The sequence below is a fragment of the Macaca fascicularis genome, chromosome 1 (assembly GCF_037993035.2).
Source record: "Macaca fascicularis isolate 582-1 chromosome 1, T2T-MFA8v1.1".
Lineage (NCBI taxonomy): Eukaryota > Metazoa > Chordata > Mammalia > Primates > Cercopithecidae > Macaca > Macaca fascicularis.
Genome location: NC_088375.1, coordinates 59,528,539 through 59,554,888, shown reverse-complemented (window position 1 = coordinate 59,554,888; position 26,350 = coordinate 59,528,539). Strand labels below are relative to the sequence as shown.

Here is a 26,350-nt window from a genome sequence, read left to right as displayed (position 1 = left end):
TTTCGCCTGGTGGTCCTGTGATCTCTCTTCCTGCCTCCATTTGCTTTGTGATATTTATTACCTTGTGAAGCATGTGATCTCTGTGACCCACACCCTATTCGTGCACTCCCTCCCCTTGTGAAAATCGCTAATAAAAACTTGCTGGTTTTATGGCTAAGGGGGGCATCACGGAACCTGCCGACATGTGATGTCTCCCCTGGACACCCAGCTTTAAAATTTCTCTCTTTTGTACTCTTTACCTTTATTTCTCAGACCAGCCGACGCTTAGGGAAATAGAAAAGAACCCACGTTGACTATCGGGGGCGGGTTCCCCTGATAGCCAGGCGTGGTGGCACACAAGTGTAGTCCTAGCTACTCAGGATGCCGAAGCCCAAGTGGGAGGATGACTCGAGCCTACAAGCCTAGGAGTTTGAGGTGGCAGTGAGCTTTGATATCATCATTGCATTCCAGCCTAGATGAAAGAGCAAGACTCTGTCTCCAAAAATAAAAAAAAAATCTAGATCATGGGTCTGATTCTTGGTTTCTCAGTGATGAAGATCTCAGAGTTTAGAGTGGTTTGTGAAAAGGCAATGATGATTGCTTCCATGATAACTGGTACATGAACTCATTTAGCTGAAGTAGTCTTCAGGATAGCGTCAGAGGAGAAGCAGAAGTAGAGAGAGTGCTAGTGTGCACTACTGCTCTACTTCTTTGGTTGATATTCCTACATCATGGGATCTACATGACATGTGGGTCTTTGCTAGAATATATCTTGCTGGGATGCATTATTATTTAGCTTAAGCCAGGTCTCAAGCATATGATCTTTATAACCCCAGATTCTGATATTCAGAGCTCCTCACTGGCCTCAGCCTGGTCCTGGCCTTGCTAGTACTCACTCTTTACTCTCCAGGCCCCCATCAGTGTATGCATGAAAAGTGTGAAAAATTCAGGGTTTTTTTAAACTTATTTTTTTCTTTTTTGAAATACAGGCAGGGTCTCATTATGTTGCCCAGGCTGGTTTTTAACTCAAACAATCCTCCTACTTCAGCCTCTCAAAGTGCTGGGATTACAGGTGTGAGCCACCCTGCTGGTCAATAATTCAGTTCTATAATAGTCTTATTTTTACTCTAGAATGGCTTCTACTCACCAGAGGATCTGAGTCCAGAGAACTAGGCGTGCTATCTTTGACTGTCCTATCTTCAGGAGGTGAGGCAATGCTGTGAGGGCCCACGGTGGGTGGGGGCAGGTGGTACAGCTTTGATTGGTCCTGTTGGGCTGATGGCCAGGGAAGTGTGTCCCGGACCCATTCTACTGGGTCCTCCCAAGCGGCTTTCTGTCCATGGACCTGGAAAGAAGGTAAAATATGATTACTGTGGGGAATTCACAGATTAGAGGCTTGTTCATGCAGTCTCTTGGTAGTTCCTACAAAAAATATGCTCCTTAAAAATGTGCACTTCCTGGCCGGGCACAGTGGCTCATGCCTGTAATCCCAGCACTTAGGGAGGCTAAGGCGGGCAGATCACTTGAGGTCAGAAGTTCGAGACCAGCCTGGTCAACGTGGTGAAACCCTGTTTCTACTAAAAATAAAAAATAAATTAGCCAAGCATGGCAGTGTGTGCCTGTATAATCCTACCGACTTGGGAGGCTGAGGCAGGAGAATCACTTGAACCTGTGGAGGCTGCAGTGAGCCACTGCACTACAGCCTGGATGACAGAGCAAGACTGCCTCGAAAAAAAAAAAAAAGTGCACTTCCTCAAATGTAAATCCTTGAGGCTCTGCTTTCTGTGTTTTCCTGAGTTTCCAAACAAGGAAATAACTTGGTATAAATTGTAAGATAATTTTGGAGGACAATTTAGCAGATTGTATTAAAACTTTAAAAAATATTTAATTTTTATTTTTTCAATTTATTTTATTTTTTAATCAACAAAAATTATATGCATTTATGATATATAACATGATGTTATGAAATATGTATTTGCTGTGGGATGGCTAAATCAAGCTAATTAACATATGTATTACCTCACATATATTTTTTTCCCAGAGGGAGTTTTGCTCTTGTTGCCCAGGCTGGAGTGCAATGGTTCAATTTTGGCTCACTGCAATCTCCGCCTCCTGGGTTCAAGTGATTCTCCTGCTTCAGCCTCCCAACTAGCTGGGATTACAGGCATGCGCCACCACACTGGGCTAATTTTTTGTATGTAGCAGAGACGGGGTTTCATCATGTTGGTGAGATTGGTCTTGAACTCCTGACCTCAGATGATCCACCTGCCTCGGCCTCCCAAAGTGCTAGGATTAACAGGCATGAGCCACTGCGCCTGGCTTTTACCTCACATATTTTTGTGTGTGTGGTGAGAACACTTAAAATCTATTCTAGGCTGGGTGTGGTAGCTCACACCTGTTAATCCCAGCTACCTGGAAGACTGAGGCAGGAGAATCGCTTAAACCCAGGAGGTGAAGGTTGCAGTGGGCCAAGATCGCGCCATTGCACTCCAGCCTGGGCATAAGAGTGAAATTCCATCTCAAAAAAATAAATAGAAACTTTTCTCTTAGTGATTTTCAAGTATATGATACATTGTTATTAACTATAGTCACCATATTGTACAATATATCTCTTGAACTTATTCTTCCTGTCTAACTGAAATTTTGTATCCTTTGACTAACATCTCCTCAACCACTACTACCCACCTAACCCCATGCCCAGCCTCTGGTAACCATCATTCTACTTTCTGCTGCTCTGAGTTTGATTTCATTAGATTCCATGTATAAGTGAGATCATACAGTATTTGTCTTTCTAGGCCTGCCTTATTTCACTTAACCTAATGTCCTCCAGGTTTATCCATGTTGTTGTAAATGACAGAATTTCTTCCCCATCCCCCAACCACCCCACCTTTTTTTAAGAGACAAGGTCTCGCTATGTTGCCTAGGCTAGACTTTAACTCTTGGTCTCAAGGGATCCTCTCGCCTCAGCTTCCAGAGTAGCTGCTGGGACTACAGGCATGCATCATCATGCCTGGCTTTGAATTTCCTTCTTTTTTACAACTGAATAATTTTCCATCATGTGTGTATATACCACATTTTCTTTATCAATTCATCTACTGATGGATGCCTAGGTTGCATTAAACTTAACATGCACAAATCGTATGACCCTGCAATTTCATTTTTCAAGTAGGAAATTTTTCTACTTTAGTCATAATACTTAATTTTTTTTTTACTTTCTTGAAAACAAATGTTATCTGTGTGAAAATGCTTTTAAATTGAAAAGCTATTAATAATAATGCAACATTTCCTTAAAATAACATAATTTATAAATGAAATAATGATTTCTGGCATCAGTCTGACAGCATCTTTAGAAATTTACTATATCACCGGGAGATACCTATCTCAATAACAAATTACTTTTACAGATAATATATGACCAGTTGGGTCTAACAATTACATCACAGTTTATTAGTGCTGAAATGGACTTTAGTGATCATTATACTCTAATTTACAGGTAAGAAAACTGAGGTGGTTTAAAAAAAAAAGGACATGTTTCTTTTGCACTAAGTTTTTATTCTAACTTTTAATTTTAATTGTTTTTTTTTTTTGAGACAGGGTCTCACTCTGTTGCCCAGGCTGGAGTATAGTGGTGAGAACATGGCTCACTATAGCCTATATATCCTGGGCTCAAGTGATCTTCTGGCCTCACCCTCCAGAGTAGCTGGACTACACGTGTGCACCACCATGCCTGGCTAATTTTTTAAATTTTCTGTAGAGACAGGGTCTTCCATGTTGCCCAAGCTCCTGGGCTCAAGTAGTCCTCTCGCCTCAGCCTTCTGAAATGCTGGGATTACAGGCGAGAGCTACTGGGCCCGGCCTTATTCTAACTTTTTTTTTTTGAGACAGAGTCTCGCTCTGTTGCCCAGGCTGGAGTGCAGTGGCACCATCTCAGCTCACTGCAAGCTCCACCTCCTGGGTTCACGCCATTCTCCTGCCTCAGCCTCCCGAGTAGCTGGGACTACAAAAAAAAAAAAAAAATTAGCCTGGCTAATTTTTTCTATTTTTAGTAGAGACAGGGTCTCACCAGGCTGGTCTTGATCTCCTGACCTCGTGATCCACCTGCCTCGGCCTCCCAAAGTGCTGGGATTACAGGCGTGAGCCACTGTGCCTGGCCTCCTTATTCTAACTTTTAAAAATCTTTTTACATATTTCATTTTGTCTTCAAAAGACTCCAGTGATTTAGGTAGAGCAGAACGTGATACCTCCTTTTTTTTTTTTTTTTTTTTTTTTTTACATATGAGGATATTTAAAAAGTAACTTGGTCAATATAACATACTTAATTAGTAGTTAGTAAGTAGCTAAACTAAGGTTTTTTTTTTTTTTTTTTTTTTTTTTTAATTAGCGTTTTACTTAATTCTTAGCTCAATTATTTTTCTGTGTGCTCTGACTCCTAGAGAGTGGTTTAAATTGGACTTAGAGCCAGAAGGCCTAGGGCTGGAGAGATGGCCCCAGAGGCAGTGGTCATTGTGCCATTTGCTGAATGGCAGGTGGAGGCAGGAAAGCAGCTTAGTCTGTCTAGTGCCTTGCTCCACCTGGTAGAAAGAGAACCTAACTAATCCCAGTAGTCCCATGCCTAACATTAAAGAAACATTTCTACTTTGTTAGGTAGGACAGCCTGATCTTGGGGTTTGACTGAAGAGGGTAGGGCTCACCTTGATCCCATCCTTGGCTCCTTCCTGTAAATAGGGAATGATAGAGTTGTTCCACAGGTCAATGAACCAGGTCCGGAAGTCTTCAATGCCAATGGGACAGGACAGAAAGAAGCAAGGGCCTAGGGAAGAGGATGAGGCCATGAACACGGCTGGGAACCTAGGTCTTCCCAGTTTTGTGCCTCTTTTACTCCTTAGTACCAGGCAGAGGGGTCTGACACCAAAGGATTAAAGGAAATTTAGAGTTGTCAAGACTAGTGGGTGCTGACTGCCTAGATGGCAATCTCATAAGTCCTGCTTCACAAGGTAGACGTGAGATAAGGGAGTGAGGAAAGCTGTTTAATTCCCTCCTACATATGTGCCCTCCTTTTTTTCTGTTAATTTTGGGAAAAAACTAGGGAGAGGAGTTAGCTTTCTGGTGATTGAAGTGGTGCTGTGTTGGGAAGGCTTGTTAAGTGGTTCTAAGTCTGAAGCCACAAGGCTTGGAGTTCCTTTACATGCTGAAGAGTCCAGGAAGGAAAGGGAGCATCCCTCCAGGTGGTACAGTGGAAAAGGGAAGCCACCTCCTGACCCCCGGGGGAAGCTGGACCCCAGTACCGATGAGGAAGTCTGAGGTGCTGTGCTTCTCAAGGAAGGTGTGGAGATGATACCACAGCTTGGGTACCCAGTCGAGCACCCGAAGCAGCTCTTCCTTGTTGGCATTGATGTCGCTGTCTGACTCTACCAGCTTCCTCCTCAGGTAACGAACCAGGAAGCCATTGGCTGGCTCCACGTTGTTGGAGAAGGTCAACATCCTGCCACCAAGGATGGGGAAAGTGGGGTCAGAGTGGCAATGGGGACATTGTCAGGGTTCAGCCCCTGCCAGTCCGTCCCTCCTTCTCACTAATGCCTACTCGGTTCTTTTCAAGTAATAGTGGGGACATCTGAACTCAGAGCAGCAGCCCTGGGGTGGTAGAGCTGATTCTCAAATCGGTAGCCCTCTTCAGATAACCTTCTGACACCACTGACCTAGATCAGCGTGTGCGGACAGAGAATTTCCTAATTCTGCTTAGAGCAACCTACCTGTCTCTCTCTTAGCTTTGCAGTCCTTTTCTCTCCTCAAGTGTCCTCCTCCACCTTGAAACTGACATGACAAATACATCTACTTTCTCTTTCCAGCCCAAAAAGCTCTGGATACTTCTCTTTCCTTCTCCTATCTACTGCCTTCTGGCCGGAGTCCAGGATTGAAGACTCTTGGATAGGGTCAGAAGGTTCATCCAGAGCCAGAGTTCTTACCTGAAGCTCAAGTGCAAGCCATGGTTGGGTGTCATTTTTACAGGCTGATTGGTGGTACCTATAATATAGGGACTGTAGGGAGAAAGGGGAAAAAGATTCACTTAGACTTACCTTCACAGTTGCTTTCTGCCACGTGCACACAACTCATAGGTTGTCCTGGACGGGGTTCTCCCTCCTCCCGCTTTGGTGAGTTTTGTCTGGACCCCAGCTTACTTACCATTTATGATACTTGCAGGTGAGGGCCCCATTGACCAACTCACTGATGGAGCCTGCTTCACTCAGGTCATCCAATAGGATCACCAGGGGCACATCCCCAATTCCTGTTTCCCGGTCTATCTGGTTGGCCAGGTTGGAAAGATACAGTTGCAGATCCTGGAATAAAAGAAGGCTGTGGGTCCACACTTGGGAATAAGCAGCTGGATCAGCCTTGGAAATCAGGATTTTGAAGAAGTTTTACTATCTAGATTCCCCTGGGGCCTTTAGTTCCTTGGAAATTTGATTGTAGAATCAGATTACCACAGTGATAAGCAGTGGTTCCAAAGGCTCTAAAGCAACCCTCTTAAGCAGCAGCCGCAAAATTCCCCAAAGGTCGGGGACATATGGTATTTCCTAGGTGGATTTTCACAGGTACCATGGACTACTGTTAACGGGCATGCCTCCCCCAGCTGGTAAGAGCAAAGATTTGAACCAACTCCATAGTATTAGGGTGTGCTCAAGAGACATCAGGTTTTGGCAGGGGAGGGTACAATATGTACCATTTAATTCTGAGTGCTTCTTCCCAGAAAGGCCAAGGTCAGAGAATAATACTGAGAAGAGAAGTAGAAGGAAGAGAACAAAAGAGAAGGGATGGATTGACGGGGCTGGCAGAGAGTGGGGTAGAAATGAGGAGGATGCAGTTTCATCAATGACCAACTGAGGAGGAAGGTGCACAAAGCAAGGAAAAGTGTGGAGAGGAAAGCCTTTCTCCACAAAGGCAAGGGAAAGTGTGGAGAAACAAGTTAAGGGCAAGATGTTGGAAAGAAATTGCGGGGAGGGAAAGGAGAAGACTGGAAAAGGGGATAGACAGAGAGGGAAGGAAATGAACACAGAAGAGGAGAAGAAAGATGAAGGCAGAGGTGAGGAAAAGGGAACAATGAGGCAGGAAGGGGCTGGGGAAAGGTCTTGGGGAAGGCTGAGGCATGAACAAAGGCTGACGGGGGTGTCGGGGGGTAGCCACCTTGCAAGACTGCTGGTGCATGTTGAAGGTGCTGACGATGCCCTCCGTGACCTCACGGCCAGAGCGCTCCACCAGGTACTCGGCCAAGCGATTGGTCAGGTAGGTCTTGCCCGTGCCGCTGGGGCCTGAGAGGACGAGGCGCCGGTGCTTCAGCAGGAGGCTTATATAGTGCTGCATCATCGGCTTGGGGATCAGCGTCTCAAACACCAGGCTGTCGACGCATTTCTCCTTCAGACCTGAACCCCCACCCCAGAAAGCACGAGTCTTGACCAGGGTCTTGAGGATAGCAAGGGATCCTAAAGGGCTTTTCTTTCTTCATCTAGGAGCCCCCTGAAGAAACTCAGAGCCACTTGCCCCACAGTTCCATAAGAGTCCCTTAACCCCCAGTTTTGAAAACTTAGATCTTTTTAGGGACATGCTCTGAGCTCGGGGTGAGGAGCGAAGTAAAAATCCTAGGCTTAGCAAAAGTCTCCCTGGGAGCCAAAGTTAGGACTGGGTCTTACTCATCTTTTTATATCTCACATTACTTAAGCATCTTCATATTATACCTTCTCAGTGAGTTCTTGGTGAATGAATGCATGACAGATTATTTGATGATCCTGTCCCTGCCTTCATGCCACACCACCTCACCCCAAGAGACAAAGACTGACCTTTGAGGGAGACTGATATGTTATTGACACCTCGACGGCAAGGGGGCATCTCAGGGGGCTCTGCATCCAACACTCGTTTCACGTGGCTGATGCTGTAGCCGTGGATGGACTCAGTGCTTAGTCCCAGGGTAGAGGCTGGGTCCATTTTAGAAATATAGTCCTGACAGAAAAGACAGGCAGAACAAGAAGAAAATATACAAACACAAGTGTAAAAGCTACAACAAAGAATGTCTATCAGAGGAAACAGAAGTAGATGGAGAAAGTGCAGAGCATGTGCTTTTCCTAGGCAGCATTTCTCCATAAAGCCTCAAAGGTCCCCAGGGTCCCCGTGCCTGGATGGCTTAATATCCCATGAGAAGCCATGCATGCTGGCACATGCTTGTAATCCCAGCTACTCAGGAGGCTGTGACAGGAGAATTACTTAAGCCCAGGAGTTCAAGGCTGCAGTGAGCTGTGATCACGCCACTGCCCTCCAGCCTGGGTGACAAGAGTGAGACTCCGTCTCTAAAAAAGTATATATATCCCATGAGAGGATGAGCAACCTTTTTGAGTGCAGGTATCCCTTTACCTTGAACACTTGGAAAACAGCTTCATCCAGCATCTTCCAGTCAACTTTTCCACTGACCTTGCTACATCCCAGGAAGAATTCCTGCTGCTTCAAGTCCTGTAAAGCCAAGGAAGGAAAAGCTCTTGAGCTTCACTGCAGATGACTCCATGAACCAGGGTCCTAAAGGCCTTAGGAGTTGAGTTCTTTGGTTTTGGAGGTACCCGGGGCCCAGATTTTCTTGGATAAATGTAACAGTATTTGTTTGTTCCCACCGGGGCTCTCCCTGAAGTTCCTTACCCCTTTGATGATGTGCTGCGGGGGCATCCTCACCACCACCCGGAGGGTCACTTCCTCCTTTGGACCACACGTACTGATGCCATCCATGGGTGACAGGTCTGTGGGGATTGAAAAGAACCAACTGGTTTTAGGAGTACCTGCAGCCTTTCCTAAACTTTCCAATCACTATCCTTTCCAAATAATTCTATTTGCCACAGAGAAGGAATGGAGGTCCTAAGCTCAAAAGTAGTTAAGGTTGAAGGACCATTACAACTCAGTGTCTCAGGACACTGGCATCTGCTTGACTTGGGCACTGTTACCTCTCTGACCAGAGCCAGTGCAATGGTGTAACACTGAAATAAGCCCCTTTCTTCCCTTCACCCTTATAGATTCTTCTCCCGCACAGGTACCTGTGTCTGCAAGACTGGGGCTGAAGGAATGGGTGAGTGCCAGGCCCAGGGAGCGGCGCGGGGAAGATAACGCAGATGATCCAGGGACCTGCCCTGGAGTGGAGCCTGATGAGGGGCCTGGGGCTACCTTCAGCCGGTCATTCTCTGCTTTCAGCAGGTCCACCTCCAACTGTGGTGAGAACAGATAGGGTAGGGTGGCAGATTGGACAGTAGCAAACCTTGGTCTTCCCTTTCCTGCAGCTGTCCTCCCAGATGCTGACCTGCATGTTGTGCATGGTCTCCCGAAGCTGATCCAGTTGGTGGGCAGAGTTGAGGGCCTCCAAGCGGATGTCTGTAAGCTTCATTTCCTTCTCCCATAGCTCAGAACGCAGCTCTGATACCTCCTTCTTCTCCGGCTCCTCCTCCTCATTTGCATGGAATAGCCTAGTGTGGGGGGCTGGGTGAGCGGGGCCCCTGTAAGATAGCAAGAGTTAAGCCAAGCTACATGAAGAAGCAGTAGAGTTACTAGAGAATATGAAGAGGCATGGTTGGTGGTCTTGGCTCCTCCTGCCCATAGATACTCAATCAGTATGAGAAGAAAGGTCCATATGTTGGTCTCATATGCCCAGGGAGAGGTCAGTAATAAGTACTGCTTGTCTAAGGTCTAATGGCCTCCTGTCAACTCTAGCCCGCAGCTTACACTGGTAACAGGCTGGGTGGCAGCGAGAGAGCACTTACTCGGTGACATCAGTGCCCACGGAGGATGAGGTGGACGACTTGATGGAGGGTGAAGCAGTCTCCGTAGAACCATGCTGTAGTTTGGGGGATGAGGGAGCCGAGGAGTCGGGTGTAGCAATCTCCTCTATATCCGAGTATGAGGAAGCTGACTTGGGCCCCTTTTTTATACTGAACGCTTTGTTGAAGGAACTTCGAAGCTAGAAAAAAGCAGATCCAGGTAGAGGGACATCAGGACTCCACTATTGGGATGGGGGAGGACTGGATTGGGACTTCTGAGACAGAGAGAGCTGGAGGCAGGGGATTTACTTTAATTGAGCCACCCTCTATAACACTTCACTTGATTCATAGAATATGGACAGAAGAGTTGCCTAGAAATCAGGACCGTGGAGGTGGAGCTTGCAGTGAGCTGAGATTGAGCCACTGCACTCCAGCCTGGCAACAGAGTGAGAATCCATCTCAAAAAACAGAAAGAAAGAACGAAAGAATGAAAGAACGAAAGAAAGAGAAAGAAAGAAAGAAAGAAAGAAAGAAAATTAGGACTGAGAGAAAGAATAGAATCTTCTAGCTTGCTGCTGTTGTAGGCTATGGGAACTTCCTGGGTGTTCTGTTGCTCATAGGGTCACTGTGCCCCTGACGGGGACAGAGAGAAGTTCCCAGAGGTCACAATGTATACAGCTTAGTGATCCAATCCCACCTTCTGCAGCAGAACAATAACTGTTCAGTCTAGAACCTAGCTCACTGTGGGCCTCAGATGCCACCTCATGATGCCTCTGACTAGGGCTCATCAGCCCAGAATCTGTTCATCTAGTCATCTATCAACCAGAAACTGACAATATGATTCTGTGGAGAACATGAGAAGGCAGTGGGCTCAAGCTTCTGTTAGTATTTCTTGTGCCCAGGACATCACAGAATGGTTAAAACAGCCAGACATAAGCATTTTCTATGATTTCCAATGTCCTAGAAGAAGGGCTATTTCCCAGCATTTCCTTAGAGTACTTGGGGTGTTATAATCTGACCGTAGCTTGTTTGATCTTGATGTTGATGAGCTTGGGTGTTAGGGATGTGAGCTAGAGATGCAAACCAGGGTCCTGTCCCATACCCATCCACATGCATCCATACAGCATGCACACACCACACACCACACACACACACATACACACACACATACACACAGGGACACAAATATGAAATGGCAGCAAGAGGCAGAGAGTAAAGGAGGGGTCAAAGGTTATAGGGGACAAAGGCAAACCAGATATTTGGGACAGTGAGAAAAAAGAAGGAAAAATTTGAGGGTACACTTTCTAAGTGTCTCTCCTGGAACATAGGAAGGCCGTCAGGTGATGGATGGAGCTGGTGGGTGGTGTGTCTTGGGGTTTCCACCAGGCAAGACATAAAGAGGACCAACTTGGCTGTGGTGGAGATATGAATGAGTGAGTATGTGTGCAGCTGGCTGGCTCCAGGTGACTTCTTATCACTGAGCAGTCAGGGCTCAAAATACCATAAAGCTCAGTTCTCTGCAGAGATGAAGAACTGAGCCTGAAAAGGCCAGAGTTGAGTTGCTTGAAACTACCTAATTGACGTAAGACTTAGGACTAGAACTCAGGCTTCCTAATTTTCAATCCAGTGAAGTTTCTCCATACCACTGCCTCATGGGATGCTGTGTGTGTGTGTGTGTGTGTGTGTGTGTGTGTGTGTGTGCGTGTGTATAAAGAGATCCTATGACAAGCTGCCTGGAGCATATGCCCCTAAGATCAATAAGATCCTAAGTGAGAATATGTGTAGTTCAGTATTCCCAAAGCCAGAACTGTTGGGAGATGTTTGGTGTTTCGTGGCTAATGGTTCCATGGTTAAATGAGTTTAGGGAACAATGGATTAAGCAAAATGAAACAAGATTATTTGCTAGGGGATATCTCAGAACTTTTTCTGTGCAGATGTAGAAAATGCAGTACTTAGGCCGGGCGCAGTGGCTCATGCATGTAATTCCTGCACTTTGGGAGGCGGAGGTGGGCGAATCACCTGATGTCAGGAGTTTGAGACCAGCCTGGCCAAGATGGTGAAACCCCGTCTCTACTAAAAATACAAAAATTTGCTGGTCATGTTGGTGCATGCCTGTAATCCCAGCTATTTGGGAGGCTGAGGCAGGGGAATTGCTTGAACCTGGGAGGCCGAGGTTGCAGTGAGCCAAGATCGCACCATTGCATTCCAGCCTGGGTGACAGAGTGAGACTCTGCCTCAAAAAAAAAAAAAAAAAAAAAAAAAAAAAAAATTAAAAAAGAGAGAGAGAAAATGCAGTACTTCTCAAATTTATTTGATGATGGTATCACTGTTTTCTTTCTTTGGAGACAGGGTCTCACTCTATCACCCAGGTTAGAGCGCAGTGTTGCAATCTTGGCTCACTTAATCTCCCAGGCTCAAGCTATCCTCCCACCTCAGCCCCCAAGTAGCTGGGACCACAGGCATGCATCACCATACCCAGTACATTGTTGCATTTTTGGTAGAGGCGGGGTTTCACCATGTTGCCCAGGCTGATCTTGAACTCCTGAGCTCAAGTGATCCGCCCACTTCAGCCTCCCAAAGTTCTGGGATTACAGGCCTGAGCCTCCGAGCCCAGTCAATGGTATCACATTTTAAGGAGCATCTCAATGGGCTGGCAATCAGTGGAACACACTTTGGGAAATGTTAATCTAAAAAATCAAATTTAAATAAGTATCAGGCTCTTCCTATGTTGACTATACCCTACTTAGTCAGTTCTCTAGCTAAGCTGGCCTTCTCCATCTTCCATTGCTTCTCTTCTGAATAGTGTCTATGTAGAAAGCCTCCCAACACATTCCTCTCTACCCATCACAGTTCCATCTCAGTTTAACTTTTACCTCCTTTGAGAAGTCTTCCCTGCCTATTGTAATCACCGTCTCATCATCTGTGAACTCCCTTAGCACTTACTGCTCGAATAAGCATTGTGGCACTGTTGGATTGCTATTAATTTTATATGTATAATTTTTTTGGTCTCCCCAGTAATACTGCGGGCTCCTTAATGACGAGATTATAGATTCTGTTTTTCATATCCTTCACAACACCTAGCACAATGTTGGGGTAGGGTTAGAGTGGACCTCAGGTATCTGGTTTGTAACAGAAATTCTGGATGCATTTTCTGTTCATCTTAGACTATACTCTCATCCCTGAAATGTCTTTGGGAACTCCAAGAATGCTTAGACAGGTTTAGGCTTTGGGGTGACTTGAGTGTGCCCTCTTGGTCTCTATCCCTCACCTATCTCTGGTTCATCCTACTCTAGAGCTAAATCTTCGGGTTAGACCCAGGCTGAACTGGCCTGTGGAAACTGTAGTCAAGATAACTTTCATCCAGTGACTCTCTTCCATGTTAGGTCTCTAGGTATTATGGAACCAAAAAGAAGAAGGTTCATTTTTCTGGATAGGAGGAGCTCAATTTAACTGCTTTTTATAACAGGCCAATTTTGTAACAGGGGAAGATAGTAGGGAATATATTTGAATTTTGTTTGACTTTCCCATTTGGCCCCCAACCAGACCACTCCTCTGTCCTCACATGGGGCAGCTGTGGATGGACCATGCAGTGGAGTGAGTTAGGAACTCTGGGTGGTCGTTACAGTTAGTGTTATGAGTGGTCATTCATTTTTGTTTTTAGGGGAAGGGAGTTGCTCTGGAAATAGGGAAGGTATGGCAAAGGGAAAGAGAAAATAAGGGGATAGGAACTGGGTCTCTTACCTCATAGACCTGGAAAAAAATAGGGATTTGGAGTCAGCATTTTGAAGGAAAAAAAAAAAAGAATCAACACTTAATCACTCATTTCACGCAGCTGGTACTTGTCTGCATTATACAAAGGTCTGGGGAAGTGTCTTACTGAACAGGGGACAGAGAAGCAGGACATGTCCACTTGGGGATGCTTTCTTACCACAGTCAGCAAGAGGGGCTGAGACTGTCTAGACCTGCCTGAAGAATTTCAGAAAGGTCAGTTTAGGATTATGCAAGGGAAAAACACCACACGCACAAAAATGACTTCTGGACCTACCAAAGGTAATAATAAAGAGTCTTTTGAAGTAATCTGGAAAGCTCCACAAAGCATCTCCAAAAATTAAAGAAATGACCTCCAGGAGTCTAGAATGAACAGCTTTGTTCATAAAATCTCTCCATAGTATAGAAGGGAGTGGGGGAATCGGGGGAACGGAACTGATAAGATGTTTCCTTCTGAGTATTTCCTCATCATCCTTCTGCTGCCAAATACATCTGGCCTAACCAAATGGAGAGCCCAAAGAAAGTCCAAAGAAAGCAGATACATATATATAAAGGTCAGAGGGGTGGCCTTGGGGACAAGTAGGGAATGATTGAGGGAAGGGAGAATTTGGGAGACCGTGCTCTGAGCGGACATCACACTAGGGCTCAGTGTTAGATGGGACTACACCTTAGTTAATCCCAGAAGGATTTGATCCCTATGCCGAGGTGAAGGCGGTCCACCACGGTTCTACCTAGTTCCCCACCCCCCAAACCTTTACCTACCCAACTCTTTTTTTTCTTCTTTTTTGCATCAGCATCCTTGCTGCTGCCGATGCTGGAATGGCTAGTGATGCTGTTGAGGCTTGAGATGCTATCTGAGGAGTTTTGTCTCTTGATCCGAAGTTCTAGGGCCAAGTACAAGTGGGAAAAAACAGAAGAGATTTAGAGAGGACGTGAGACTTCAGGCAAGTCTAGTGGCAGAAGATAAGAGAAAGGAGAACCAACCAACTCCTCAATCCACATTATTCATTTTTTTGGATCATTCATTCAGCAAACATTTATTGAGTCCCAATCATGTTTCAACACAGAAAAAGTGCAAAAGGTAAGAATTAAATAAGAAATGATTCCTTTTCTCAAGAACCAGAAGTTAGCATGGAGTCATGAACTCAGCTTGAATCAGTCTAAGGACTTAACTAAAGCCAGCCCTCTTTATGGAGACATCAACCTACCATTTTTCATGATTTTTCTAGCAATACTTGGCTATCTGGTGGTCCAAGGCCAAGGACTAGCCATGTACTAGCCAAGTACATTACTAGCCATGTACTCTGCATTCCACCTGAAAGAGCTTCAGTTTTCTCATCTGGTGGGTAGAAAATCTTCACTTTCTGAGGTTTGTGATGGCACAAAAAATAATCTACTTTTCTACAACAGGGAAGGAAGGGATTAGCAAAAGATGTTTGAGAACTGAAAGAATAGAAATTTTTCAGATGGGAATTTTGGAAAACGTATTTAGGGCTGAAGAAAAGGTACAAGCAAAGGCACTGTCCAGGGAACTGGCTTTGCTTTGAGGAACTGTGGGTAGTCTGGAATGGAAGCAGCAGAGGGCATGTGTGGGGGTACAGAAAAAAGTAAGGGTGAGGTTAGGCTCAGGCCAGATCAGGGACAGTTCTCAATGTCTTTTTCCCTTTTTCTTTTCTTTCTTTCTTTTTTTTTTTTTTTTGAGACAGAATCTCGCTCTGTCACCCTGGCTGGAGTGCAGTGGCATGATCTCGGCTCACCGCAACCTCCACTTTCTGGGTTCAAGAAATTCTCTGCCTAAGCCTCCCGAGTAGCTGGGATTACAGGTGCCCGCTACCAGGCCCACTAATTTTTTTGTATTTTTAGTAGAGATGGGGTTTTACCATGTTGACCAGGCTGTTCTTGAACTCCTGACCACAGCCTCAGCCTCCCAAAGTGCTGGGATTACAGGCATGAGCCACTGCGCCTGGACTTCTTTTTCTTTCTTTCTTTTTTGTTAATGAGACAGGGTCTTGCTGTGTTGCCCAGGGTGGTCTTGAACTGCTGGGTTCAAGTGATCGTCTTGCCATGGCTTCCCAAAGTGCTGGGATTATAGGCATGAGCCAACACGCCCCGCCCCTCAATGTCTTTTCTTTTTTTCTTTTTTCTTTTTTTTTTTTTTTTGAGAAGGTGTTTCACTCTTCTTGCCCAGGCTAGAGTGCAGTGGCGTGATCTTGGCTCACTGCAACCTCTGCCTCCTGGGTTCAAAACGATTCTCCTGTCTCAGCTTCTTGAGTAGCGGAGATTACAGGCTCCTGCCACCACACCCGGCTAATTTTTGTATTTTTAGTAGAGATGGGGTTTTGCCATGTTGGCCAGGCTGGTCTCGAACTCCTGACCTCAGGTGATCCACCTGCCTCAGCCTCCCAAAGTACTGGGATTACAGGGATGAGCCACTGTGCTTGGCCCCCTCAATGTCTTTTAAAGGAAATTTGCCTCTGTGCCATAGATAATGGAGAACAGAAATTCTTTTTTTTTTTTTTTTTTAAGACGGAGTCTCGCTCTGTCGCCCAGGCTGGAGTGCAGTGGCCGGATCTCAGCTCACTGCAAGCTCCGCCTCCCGGGTTCACGCCATTCTCCTGCCTCAGCCTCCCGAGCAGCTGGGACTACAGGCGCCCGCCACCTCGCCCGGCTAGTTTTTTTTTTGTATTTTTTAGTAGAGACGGGGTTTCACCGGGTTAGCAAGGATGGTCTCGATCTCCTGACCTCGTGATCCGCCCGTCTTGGCCTCCCAAAGTGCTGGGATTACAGGCTTGAGCCACCGCGCCCGGCCGAGAACAGAAATTCTTAATCTAAGGCAAAATATTATCTGATTTTAAAAATCCGTTTTATTTTAAAATAATTATAGATTCATAGGAAGTTGCAAAGAAATGCACAAGGAGGTCCTCTGCACATTTCACTCAACCTCGTCCAATGCAAACATCGTGCCTAACTATGGTGTGATGTCAAAGATTTTTTAGGCTGGGCTCAGTGGCTCACAACTGTAACCCCAGCACTCAGGGAGGCCAAGGCAGGACGATCACTTAAGCCCAGGAGTTTGAGAGCAGATTGGGCAACATAGTGAGGCCCTCGTGTCTATTTAAAAAAAATTTTTAAACAGAGCTTACTATGTTAACAATGAAAAAGAGGAAATGGAGGGAAACTAAACTGGAGGAAGGGGAGTAGTAAAGTGACTATTTGCAATTTTCTCCTAGAAACAAAACCTGTTAGATGAAGGAGATGTGGGTAAGGTTTGGTTATTTTCCTCACTCTCACCATGATCAGAAATTATCTTTTAAACTCTAATTTTCCCTTGATACTACAGGGAAAACAAGATCCTAGGATCTGATGCTGGAACTACAAAGCTCATAAGGCATGTGGAAAACCCTTTGTACGATTATCATACCCAGTTAATGACACTAGAGTACTTCAGTTATTTTTAAAAAGCATGGGAAATTCTCAAGAGGATATGCTGAGGCTGGGTGTGGTGGCTCATGCCTGTAATCCCAGCACTTTGGGAGGCCAAGGCAGGAGGATGGCTTGAGCCAGCAGTTCACCTAGGCAACATAGTGAAACCCCATCTCTACAAATAATTACAAAATTAGCCAAGTGTAGTGGCACACACCTGTGGTCCCAGCTACTTGGGTGGCTGAGGCAGGAGGATCGCTTGAACCCAGGAGTTGGAGGTTGTAGTGGGCTGAGATTGTATAACTACACTCCATCCCGGGCAACAGCATGAGAGTGAGACCTTGTCTCAAAAACAAAAACAAAAACAAACAAACAAAAACAGGGATATGCCAAGTTGAAGTTAGAAAGAAATCTTCATTTATGTAAAAATGAATGTATGTATCCATATATGTTTATTTGTATATACACAGATATTTATTTCTGGAAAAGATTAAAACTATTAGCAGTACTTACCTCTGGGGATTGGGATTTGGAGGGGTGACTCAGGGAAAGGGATTTTATGTTTCACCATATACCCTTCTGTATAGTTTATCTCAGTGGTTGGAAAACATTTACTGTAAAGGGCCAGAAAGTAAATATTTTATGCTTTGTGGCCATAGGGTCTTGATCACAACTCCTCAGTTCTGCTGTTGTAGCCTGAAAGCAGCCACGGACATTATATAAATTAATGAGTGTGGCTGTGTTTCCAATAAAATTTTGTTTACCAACAGAGTGGTAAGCCAGATTTGGCTGATGGGCCATGATTTGCCAACCCCTAGTTTACATTCCCCCTCAGAACATCCATTGCTTTTATGATAAAAATTAGTTTAATTAAAACTAGTTAATTACAAATAAAATAAAGGGGATGGGTGTGGTGGCCCATGCCTGTAATTCCAGCACTCTGGGAGGCCCAGGTGGGTGGATTTCTTGGTCCAGGAGTTTGTGACTAGCCTGGGCAACATAGCAAAACCCCATCTCTACTAAAAATACAAGAAGTTAGCTGGGCATGGTGTTGTGCACCTCTAATCACAGATACTCTGGAGGCTTAAATGGGAGAATCACATGAGCCCCGGGAATTGAGGCTGCAGTGAGCTGAGATAGCACCACTGTGCTCCAGCCTGGGCAACAGAGTGAGACCCTGTCTTAAATAAATAAATAAATAAATAAATAAATAAAAATAAAGGGTAGCAAAGTATGTGCATCTGCCTATCAGTTATTTGGAGGTTTCAATTAGTTGGGATATATCAATTGCATTTAAAAAATACACTCTATAGTATATATTTTTTGAGACAAAGTTTCACTCTTGTTGCCCAGGCTGGAGTGTAATGGCGTGATCTCGCCTCACTGCAACCTCTGCCTCCCAGGTTCAAGCGATTCTTCTGTCTCAGCCTCCCGAGTAGCTGGGATTACAGGCACCTACCACCATGACCAGCTAATTTTTGTATTTTTAGTAGAGACAGGGTTTCACCATGTTGACCAGGCTGGTCTCGAACTCCTGACCTCGAGTGATCCACCCGCCATGGCCTCCCAAAATGCTGGTATTATACGCGTGAGGAACCACGCCCAACCCTATATAGTACTTTTAAGAGCAAATGATACATTGCAGAATCAAGCAATCTTCAAAAATTAAGAAACCTCTTGTGCATTTTGAATTTTGTACCATGTATATTTATTATCTATTTATAAATAAAATAAAATAAAGATAGGCATTATTGCCTAAGCATTGATTCTTCGAATATTCCTAGAAATCCACCTGACCAAGTTAAGCCTGGATCAACATGAACTGAGGATAACAAGAAAACTCATAGCAAAAAGCACAATTCATTCATTCAACAAATGTATGTTTGAAGAGCAGGTTACACACAGAAAAACCCATATGCCCTCCACCTAATTCAACAATTGTTAATATTTTGTTTTATTTGCTTTCTCTCTCTCTCTCTACACACACACATGCACGCACACACACAGTTTCTTGAACAATTTGAAAATAAGTTACAGAGAATACATCTTTTGACACTAAAGACTTCAGAATATACTTTTTTTTTTTTTTTTTTTTTTTGGAGATGGATGTACTTTCTAAGAATAAGAACATTCTCCCACAGTACTATTATCACACCTAAGAAAATGAACAGTGGCTGGACACGGTGGCTCATGCCTATAATCCCAACACTTTGGGAGGCTGAGGTGGGTGTATCACCTGAGGCCAGGAGTTCGAGACCAGCCTGGCCAACATGGTGAGACCCCATCTCTACTAAAAATACAAAAATTAGCCAGGCGTGGTGGCACACACCTGTAGTCCCAGCTACTCAGGAGGCTGAGGCAGGAGAATGACATGAACCCGGGAGGCGGAGGTTAAAGTGAGCTGAGATTGTACCACCGCATTGCAGCCTGGGCAACAGAGTGAGACTTTGTCTCAAAAATAAAAAATAAAATAAAATAAAAAAAGAGAGAGAGAGAGAAAATGAACAGTAATTCTTTTCACATAATATCTAGTCCATATTCAAATTAGAATGATTTCTTGTGTGTGTGTGTGTGTGTGTTTTTTTTTTTTTTACGACACATGATTTCACTCTCACCCAGGCTGGAGTCAGTGCAACCACCACGGCTCACTGCAGCTTCTACCTCCTGGGCTCAAGCAGTCCTCCAGACTCAGCCTCTGGAGTAGCTAGGACTACAGGCTAATTTTTAAAGAATGAGGTCTCACTATGTTTCCCAGGCTGGTCTTGAACTCCTGGCCTAAAGTGAATGCCTGTCTTGGCCTTCCAAAGTGCTGGGATTATAGCGTGGGCCACTGTGCCTGGCCTGGAGTAATTTCTGATCTTAACTGACATAATTGGATTACTCTGAGGGCAAGGAAGCACTGGAAGAATGAGCACAGCTAAACCAGTAAGGAAATTATTGAAATATTCTAGGAGAAGAACGATAAAAACCTGAGCCAGGATAGTGACAATACATAAGAGGGATAGAATTGAGATCTACGTAGGAGTTAGAACTAACTGACTATACAGGGTGAAACAGTGAGGAATCAAAGATGATTCTCGTATTAGAGGCTTGGGCAACCAGGCAAATGATAATACCTGAGATGCGCAAACTGCAGAAGGGAAAAGGTTGGCTTGTGTGTTTGTAAGTGGGGTGAAGGGGATGACTTTAATTTTGGACATATTAAGTTAGAGATATCTCTATGAGGTCAACTAAGTGGAAACATCCAGACGTGGTTGGAAGTAAAGGTCTGGAACTCAGGAGACTGATACGGATAGAAATACAGATTAAGAAGAGATTGTAAAACCAAATGAGCTGATAAGTGAGTCCAGCAAGTCTGCAGGATATAGGATCAATGTGCAAAAAAATCAATTGTATTTTTATACACTGGTAATCAATAACTCAAAAGAGAAATTAAGAAAACAATTCCGTTTACAGCAGCATAAAAACTAAGTTTAACAAAATAAGTGAAAGATTCATATACTGAAAACTGCAAAATATCACTGAAAAAAATGAAAGCATATTTAGTTAAAGGCATGCCTGTTCATGGATTAGAAGACTTAACATTGTTAAGAGGCAATACTCTCTAAATTGATACACAGATTCAATGCAATCCCTAGGAAAATTCAATCTGAGATTAACAAACGAATCCTAAAATTCACATGGAAATGCAAAGGACACAGAGTAGCCAAAACAATCTTGAAAAAGAACAAAGTTGGAGGACTCACACTTCCCAATTTCCAAACTTACTACAAAGCTACAGTAATAAAAACCATGTGGTACTGGCCAAGGATAGACATATGGAAGAATGGAATAGAACTGAAAGTCTAGGAAAGAAACCCATATATGTATGGTCAATTGATTTCCTAAAGAGTGCCAAGACAATTCAGGGGGGGAAAAATAGTCTTTTCAGCAAATTATGCTGGAACAACTAGACATCCTCATGTAGAAGAATGAAGTTGGACTGTCTACCTCATACCATGTACAAAAATTTACCAAAAATGGAACAAAGACCTAAAACTAAAAAAAAATTTTAGAAGGAATCCCAGGAGTAAGTCTTCATGACCCTGGATTAGGCAATAATTTCTTAGATACAGCACCTAAAGCACAAGCAGCCAAAGAAAAAAAATAGATAAATTATGCCTCATGAAAATGGAAAACTTTTGTTCTTCAAATAATATTTTCAAGAAAGCGAAACAGCAACCCATACAATGAGAGAAACTGTTTTTCAAATCATATGTCTGATAAGGGTCCAATATTCAGAATTATTAAAAAACTCTTAAGGCTCGACAACAGAAGACAACCTGATTTTAAAAATGGGCAAAGGATTTGAATAGACATTTCTCCATTAAGACATACAAATAGCAAATAAGCACATGAAAAGATGCTCAGTGTTCTTAGCCATAAAGAAAATGAAAATCAAAACCACAAAGAGATACTACTTCACACCCACTAAGATGGCTATTGCAAAAAAGAGGTAAGTGTTAGCAAGAATGTGGAGCTATAGGGCTGGGTGTGGTGGCTCATGCCTGTAATCCAGCACTTTGGGATGCTGAGGTGGGTGGATCACTGGAGGTCAGGAGTTCAAGACCAGCCTGGCCAACATGGTGAAACCCTGTCTCTACTAAAAATACGAAAAAAAAAAAAAATTAGCTGGGCGTAGTGGCAGGCACCTGTAATCCCAGCTTCTTGGGAGGCTGAGGCGGAAGAATTACTTGAACCTGGGAGGCGGAGGTTGCAGTGAGCCGAGATTGCACCATTGTACTCCAGCCTGGGCAACAAAGCGACACTCTATCTCAAAAAAACAAAAACAAAGAATATGGATATATTGGCACCCTCATATGCTGCTGATAGGAATGTAAAATGGTGCAGCTGCTCTGGAAAACAGCTTGCCAATTCGTCAAAAAGTCAAACATAGAGTTACCATATGACCCAGCAATTCCACTTCTAGGTATATACCCCAGAGAACTAAAAATGTATGTCCACACACAAACTTGTACATGAATGTTCATGGCAGCATTATTCATAATAGGCAAAAAGTGAGAACAACTCAATGCCTACCTAATCAACTGATGAATGGCTGAACAAACTGTGGTATATCTACACAATGGAATATTACTCAGTCACAAAAAGGAATGATACAACATAGATACCTAGTTGGGTCTTTTGTTTTTTTGTTTTTTCGTTTTTTTTTTTTTTTTTTTTTGAGACTGAGTCTTGCCCTGTCACCCAGGCTGGATGGAGTGCAGTGGCGCAATCTCAGCTCACTGCAAGCTCCGCCTCCTGGGTTCACGCCATTCTCCTGCCCCAGCCTCCTGAGTAGCTGGGACTCCAGGTGCCCGCCACTATGCCTGGCTAATTTTTTGTATTTTTAGTAGAGACAGGGTTTCACTGTGTTAACCAGGATGGTCTCAATCTCCTGACCTAGTGATCCGCTCACCTCGGCCTCCCAAAGTGCTGGGATTACAGGCATGAGCCACCATGCCCCACATGGATGAGTCTTGAAAACACTTTGCTAACATGGTGAAACCCCATCTCTACTAAAAATACAAAAATTAGCCATGCGTGGTGGCATGCACCTGTAGTCCCAGCTACTCGGGAGGCTGAGGCAGGAGAATTGCTTGAACCCGGGAGGCAGGGGTTGTGGTGAGCTGAGATCGCGCCACTGCACTCCAGCCTGGGCAACAGAGTGAGACTCTGACTCAAAAAAAAAAAAAAAAAAGTAAAATAAGTACTAAAACTTGTAAGTTGGATTTTGGAAAAATGGGAGTCACTGGTGATGTTAGTGAAAGTGTTTTTGGTAGAATGATGGTAACAGAAGCGTAATTATAGTGGGGTTAAGTGTGAAAGGGAGGTGGAAAGGTAGGATCAACTGGAGGAAGGAAAGAAATAAGATTATAGTTAGAACAGAGATTGATACATCCTTCCCCTTTAAGATACAAGAGCCTTTGGCAGGTTTATAAGCAAAGAAGGAATGAATAGAGCCTAAGAGATCAGAGAGGTAGAAAAGGGCATGTGTGGCGTGGAGGGGGGTTGTATGGTTGCTAAAGAGGGCATCCTAAAACATTAGATAAGCGGTCACTCTTGGCCAGAAGGGATGGATCCTTCCAACAAAATGGAGACAAACAAATAAGTATTGGATGAATATAAACACATGCAGTGGGGAAGAGTAAATGGAGTTCTCTCTTGAAAATGTTCATTTTCTTAACTAAAGAGGGGGCCAAGGCTATGTTCAGAGTAAGGCAAGTCAGTGGGGAAATGAGGAGCTTGAAAAAATCAATGAAAGCTGGGAATCACTGATAGTGGAATAAAAAAGAAAACTGACTGTGGACAAGTAAGAGAACTGCCAAGGTATCTTGAAGACCTGATTGGAGTTAGAGACCACAGATTTTTGTGGCATCAGACTCCCATCCATCTTGACTTCCGTAGCAAAGCTTGACTGGTGACTAAACATCCAGGCTAACTTGCCATTTCAGCACCATATAACCTACGTGAACTTTAGTTGTTTCATTGGAAGAGTAGACTGCATCTCCCTTGGAGAACTAAAGTGAGGATCAAATTAGATTGTGTGTATGTGTATCTATGTGCATGTGTGTGGACATACAAGACATTTGCATAAAAATGTTAAGGGCTATTTTAATGATGGGCTTTGATGGCTCTTTGGCCCTGATGTAAAGGTTAAGTAGAGGACCCCTGGGGCTTACAGGTCTCCTCTACTAGCCTTCATCCCTTGGGAAGCTGGGGTCATGCCCCTGGTACTCCTCACTGACCAGTCCAGACATCACACTAAAGGGTATCTAAAGGCCCTCACCTTCTAGAGATTTGATATAGGACCTGGAATACTATAGGCCCAGATAAAAATCTGTAATACTCTTCCTTTCCTGCCACCCCTGTTCCCTCTCAATCTGTGGCTGGATGTCCTACCTTTGGGTGTGGTTTCTGAAGCATTAAGGGCTCCCTGAATGACTGCCTGGGCCTCAGAGTTCTTTTTCTTCAGAAAGTCTATGGTTTCTCGCAAATCCAGCAGCTCAGTGTCCTAAGAGAGAAATGAAAACAGCGTTGGCTGGGCACGGTGGCTCACACCTATAATTCCAGCACTTTGGGAGGCCGAGGTGGGTGGATCACCTGATGTCAGGAGTTCAAGACCAGCCTGGCCAACATAGTGAAACCTAGTCTCCACTAAAAATACAAAAATTAGCTGGGCGTGGTGGCAGGCACCTGTAATCCCAGCTACTTGTGGGGCTGAAGCAGGAGAATCGCTTAAACCCGGGAGGCAGAGGTTGCAGTGAGCCAAGATCGCACCAGTGCACTCCAGCCTGGGTGACAAGAACGAAACTCCGTCTTAAAAAAAAAAAAGAAAAGAAAACAGCATCATTAGTTGGGAGTAGCAGGAGCCCTTATGGTGTGTCAGGCAATGGGTGAGGCATTGGAATTCTACGAAACTTACAGAGAAGGGCAGGGAATTGGGATAAGGAATATGCTCACACTGTATTGGGGGCAGATTGAGAATCCAGGGTGATAGTGAGGTGGGGAGAAACTGGCAGCCATGAGCAAGAAGAGGTCAGCCTCAGCCTCTCTGTCCAGGAGAACCCCCTCACCGCACCCACCCCTCCCTCCCTCCCCAGGCCTCTCACCTTCTCCTCGGCCGTCTCTGCCAGGTGTCGCAGGCGGGATGTCATATTCACCAGGCTCTGCTCGAAAGCAGCCACTAGATTAGCCTGAAACAAACACAAAAAGAGATTGCTAAGTTGCATAAGGCTGGGTGAGAGGCAATGACTGACAATGGGAAATAGTTTTAACTGATTTCCTGTATCTCAGAGCTGACCAGTGCTGGCAAGCCTCTTGGTGGTTAAAAAATATTGACTTCCCTGAGCAGACAAAGGGGAAATCAAAGACATTTTCTGGTGTGAATTAGCTTCTCGAATAATGAAGCCAGGTTGAGGGTAGGGCAGGTTTTTGGAGGCTCTTGGGGACTTGAGATCTAAAACCCATCATCTACCAGAGGTAGGACTATCCCTCTGCTCTATGTGATATTTGGTGTGGCCAACTTGGTAGGCAGGCCATAGCCTCTGGGATCGTTCCTATTATTTTGGTTTAACTCCTGCATTGTGGAGTGGGCCGACCCCCATGACAAATAATCTCCTGGCAGAAATTATTTGGTGCATCTCTTCCTCCTCTGTTACTTCACCGCTTCACCCTTTCTTGCTTTGCATCTGCTCCTTGTTCCCAGATTCTCCGGGTTTACAGGGCTGGAAGGAAACTGCAGGGGCATTCCACCATTTGGCCACTAGGTGTCAGGTCTGTTTCATGAGGAGTGAAGGATACCAAAGGGCTCTCTAGGTAAGAGGCAGGCTAGTTCCGAAAGGTGCTGAGTGGAGGAGCTAAGGCCACTTGGTTTGGCATAGTTTGACCTCTAGTTGGCCAACTGGCTGCAAGATGTATAGGCAAGGTGAAGGGAATGAGGCCGGGGGCTAGAAAGGGGAGCACTTGGGGATGGAGAAATAGCCATCCTGAGACTATCTGAGCAAGTTGGTGACCCTAGCAAGAAGTGGGCATACTCTGGGCAGCTCCTTCATGCAGAGCTCTAGGAAATTGGTGGCACTCTCACGACTCCTGCTGGCTTACAATTCTCCCTCCCTGTTGGGTCAACTCTAGTTTTCATCTACTGCCCCACATGTTCGAAACCTACTTCATAGGACCAGGGCTAGAGGCAATCCCTTTGGTCCCGTTAGAGCCTCCTCTTGCACTTTTACTATAAATCTGTCAAGACCTGGGCTCTGAGGAGATTATAATATGTCACGACCTGCGCAGTTTCCTTTCACCCACTGTGCAGGGAACATCTGTCTTCTTGACCTCAGGTCTTCTCTGGTTTGCTTCTCTACATCCCTGTGTGTCTGCTTGTAGACTCCTTGTAGTCCCTGGAAGACTACTCACGAGAGGCCCCAAGAACCCCTGTATGCTTTTCTGTGTTGCCTTTCCCCATCCAGGGGACCCCTTTTGCTCTGGCTGGGCTTCCTCCCCCCTCTCCCCTACACTTCCTCTCCCTATGTTGACCCTTCCCCTAATCTCAACCCCAGACTAGGGTACCTGTAAGACCTCAGGGCTAAGCAGTGGTGCTGCAGAAAGGCTAGCATTTGAGAGGGGTAAAGTGGTCTGGGACCCTCCGTCTAGGGTGTGCCCTCAGCTTCAGTAGCTAGGAAGTTCCATGGAACATGACAGAAGTTTGGTTTGTAGTCAGGGAATCCTGAAGAGAGCTGTGGAACCTTCCTAGAGTCCCAGCATCCCATCTCCTGCTTGAGGGCAGGGTTCTGACCCTCAGCAAAAATCTGCCTTTAAGATGCAGAACCCACCATGTCTGGGTGTTTAGTTTGTTCTCTTAGCCAAAT

General features: G+C 44.8%; 1 protein-coding gene and 1 long non-coding RNA gene across 15 annotated transcripts in view; one reads left to right on the top strand and one right to left on the bottom strand.

Moving 5' to 3' along the window:
- Nucleotides 1-26,350, bottom strand: part of NAV1 (neuron navigator 1) — a 280,412-nt gene that overhangs the window by 4,450 nt on the left and 249,612 nt on the right. For all 13 annotated transcript variants that reach the window (XM_015447945.4, XM_015447949.4, XM_065531951.2 and 10 more), the window contains 15 exons: nucleotides 24,599-24,682; nucleotides 23,889-24,000; nucleotides 14,286-14,407; nucleotides 9,759-9,955; nucleotides 9,302-9,494; nucleotides 9,042-9,210; nucleotides 8,653-8,750; nucleotides 8,377-8,472; nucleotides 7,809-7,968; nucleotides 7,159-7,394; nucleotides 6,160-6,314; nucleotides 5,943-6,014; nucleotides 5,265-5,461; nucleotides 4,671-4,789; nucleotides 1,127-1,324 (listed from right to left, as the gene is read on the bottom strand). In XM_015447945.4, coding sequence (XP_015303431.1) covers nucleotides 1,127-1,324; nucleotides 4,671-4,789; nucleotides 5,265-5,461; nucleotides 5,943-6,014; nucleotides 6,160-6,314; nucleotides 7,159-7,394; nucleotides 7,809-7,968; nucleotides 8,377-8,472; nucleotides 8,653-8,750; nucleotides 9,042-9,210; nucleotides 9,302-9,494; nucleotides 9,759-9,955; nucleotides 14,286-14,407; nucleotides 23,889-24,000; nucleotides 24,599-24,682 — 2,208 coding nt within the window. The remainder of the gene's footprint in view (nucleotides 1-1,126; nucleotides 1,325-4,670; nucleotides 4,790-5,264; nucleotides 5,462-5,942; nucleotides 6,015-6,159; nucleotides 6,315-7,158; nucleotides 7,395-7,808; nucleotides 7,969-8,376; nucleotides 8,473-8,652; nucleotides 8,751-9,041; nucleotides 9,211-9,301; nucleotides 9,495-9,758; nucleotides 9,956-14,285; nucleotides 14,408-23,888; nucleotides 24,001-24,598; nucleotides 24,683-26,350) is intronic.
- Nucleotides 1-26,350, top strand: part of LOC123567441 (uncharacterized) — a 64,897-nt gene that overhangs the window by 11,065 nt on the left and 27,482 nt on the right. The window lies entirely within an intron of this gene.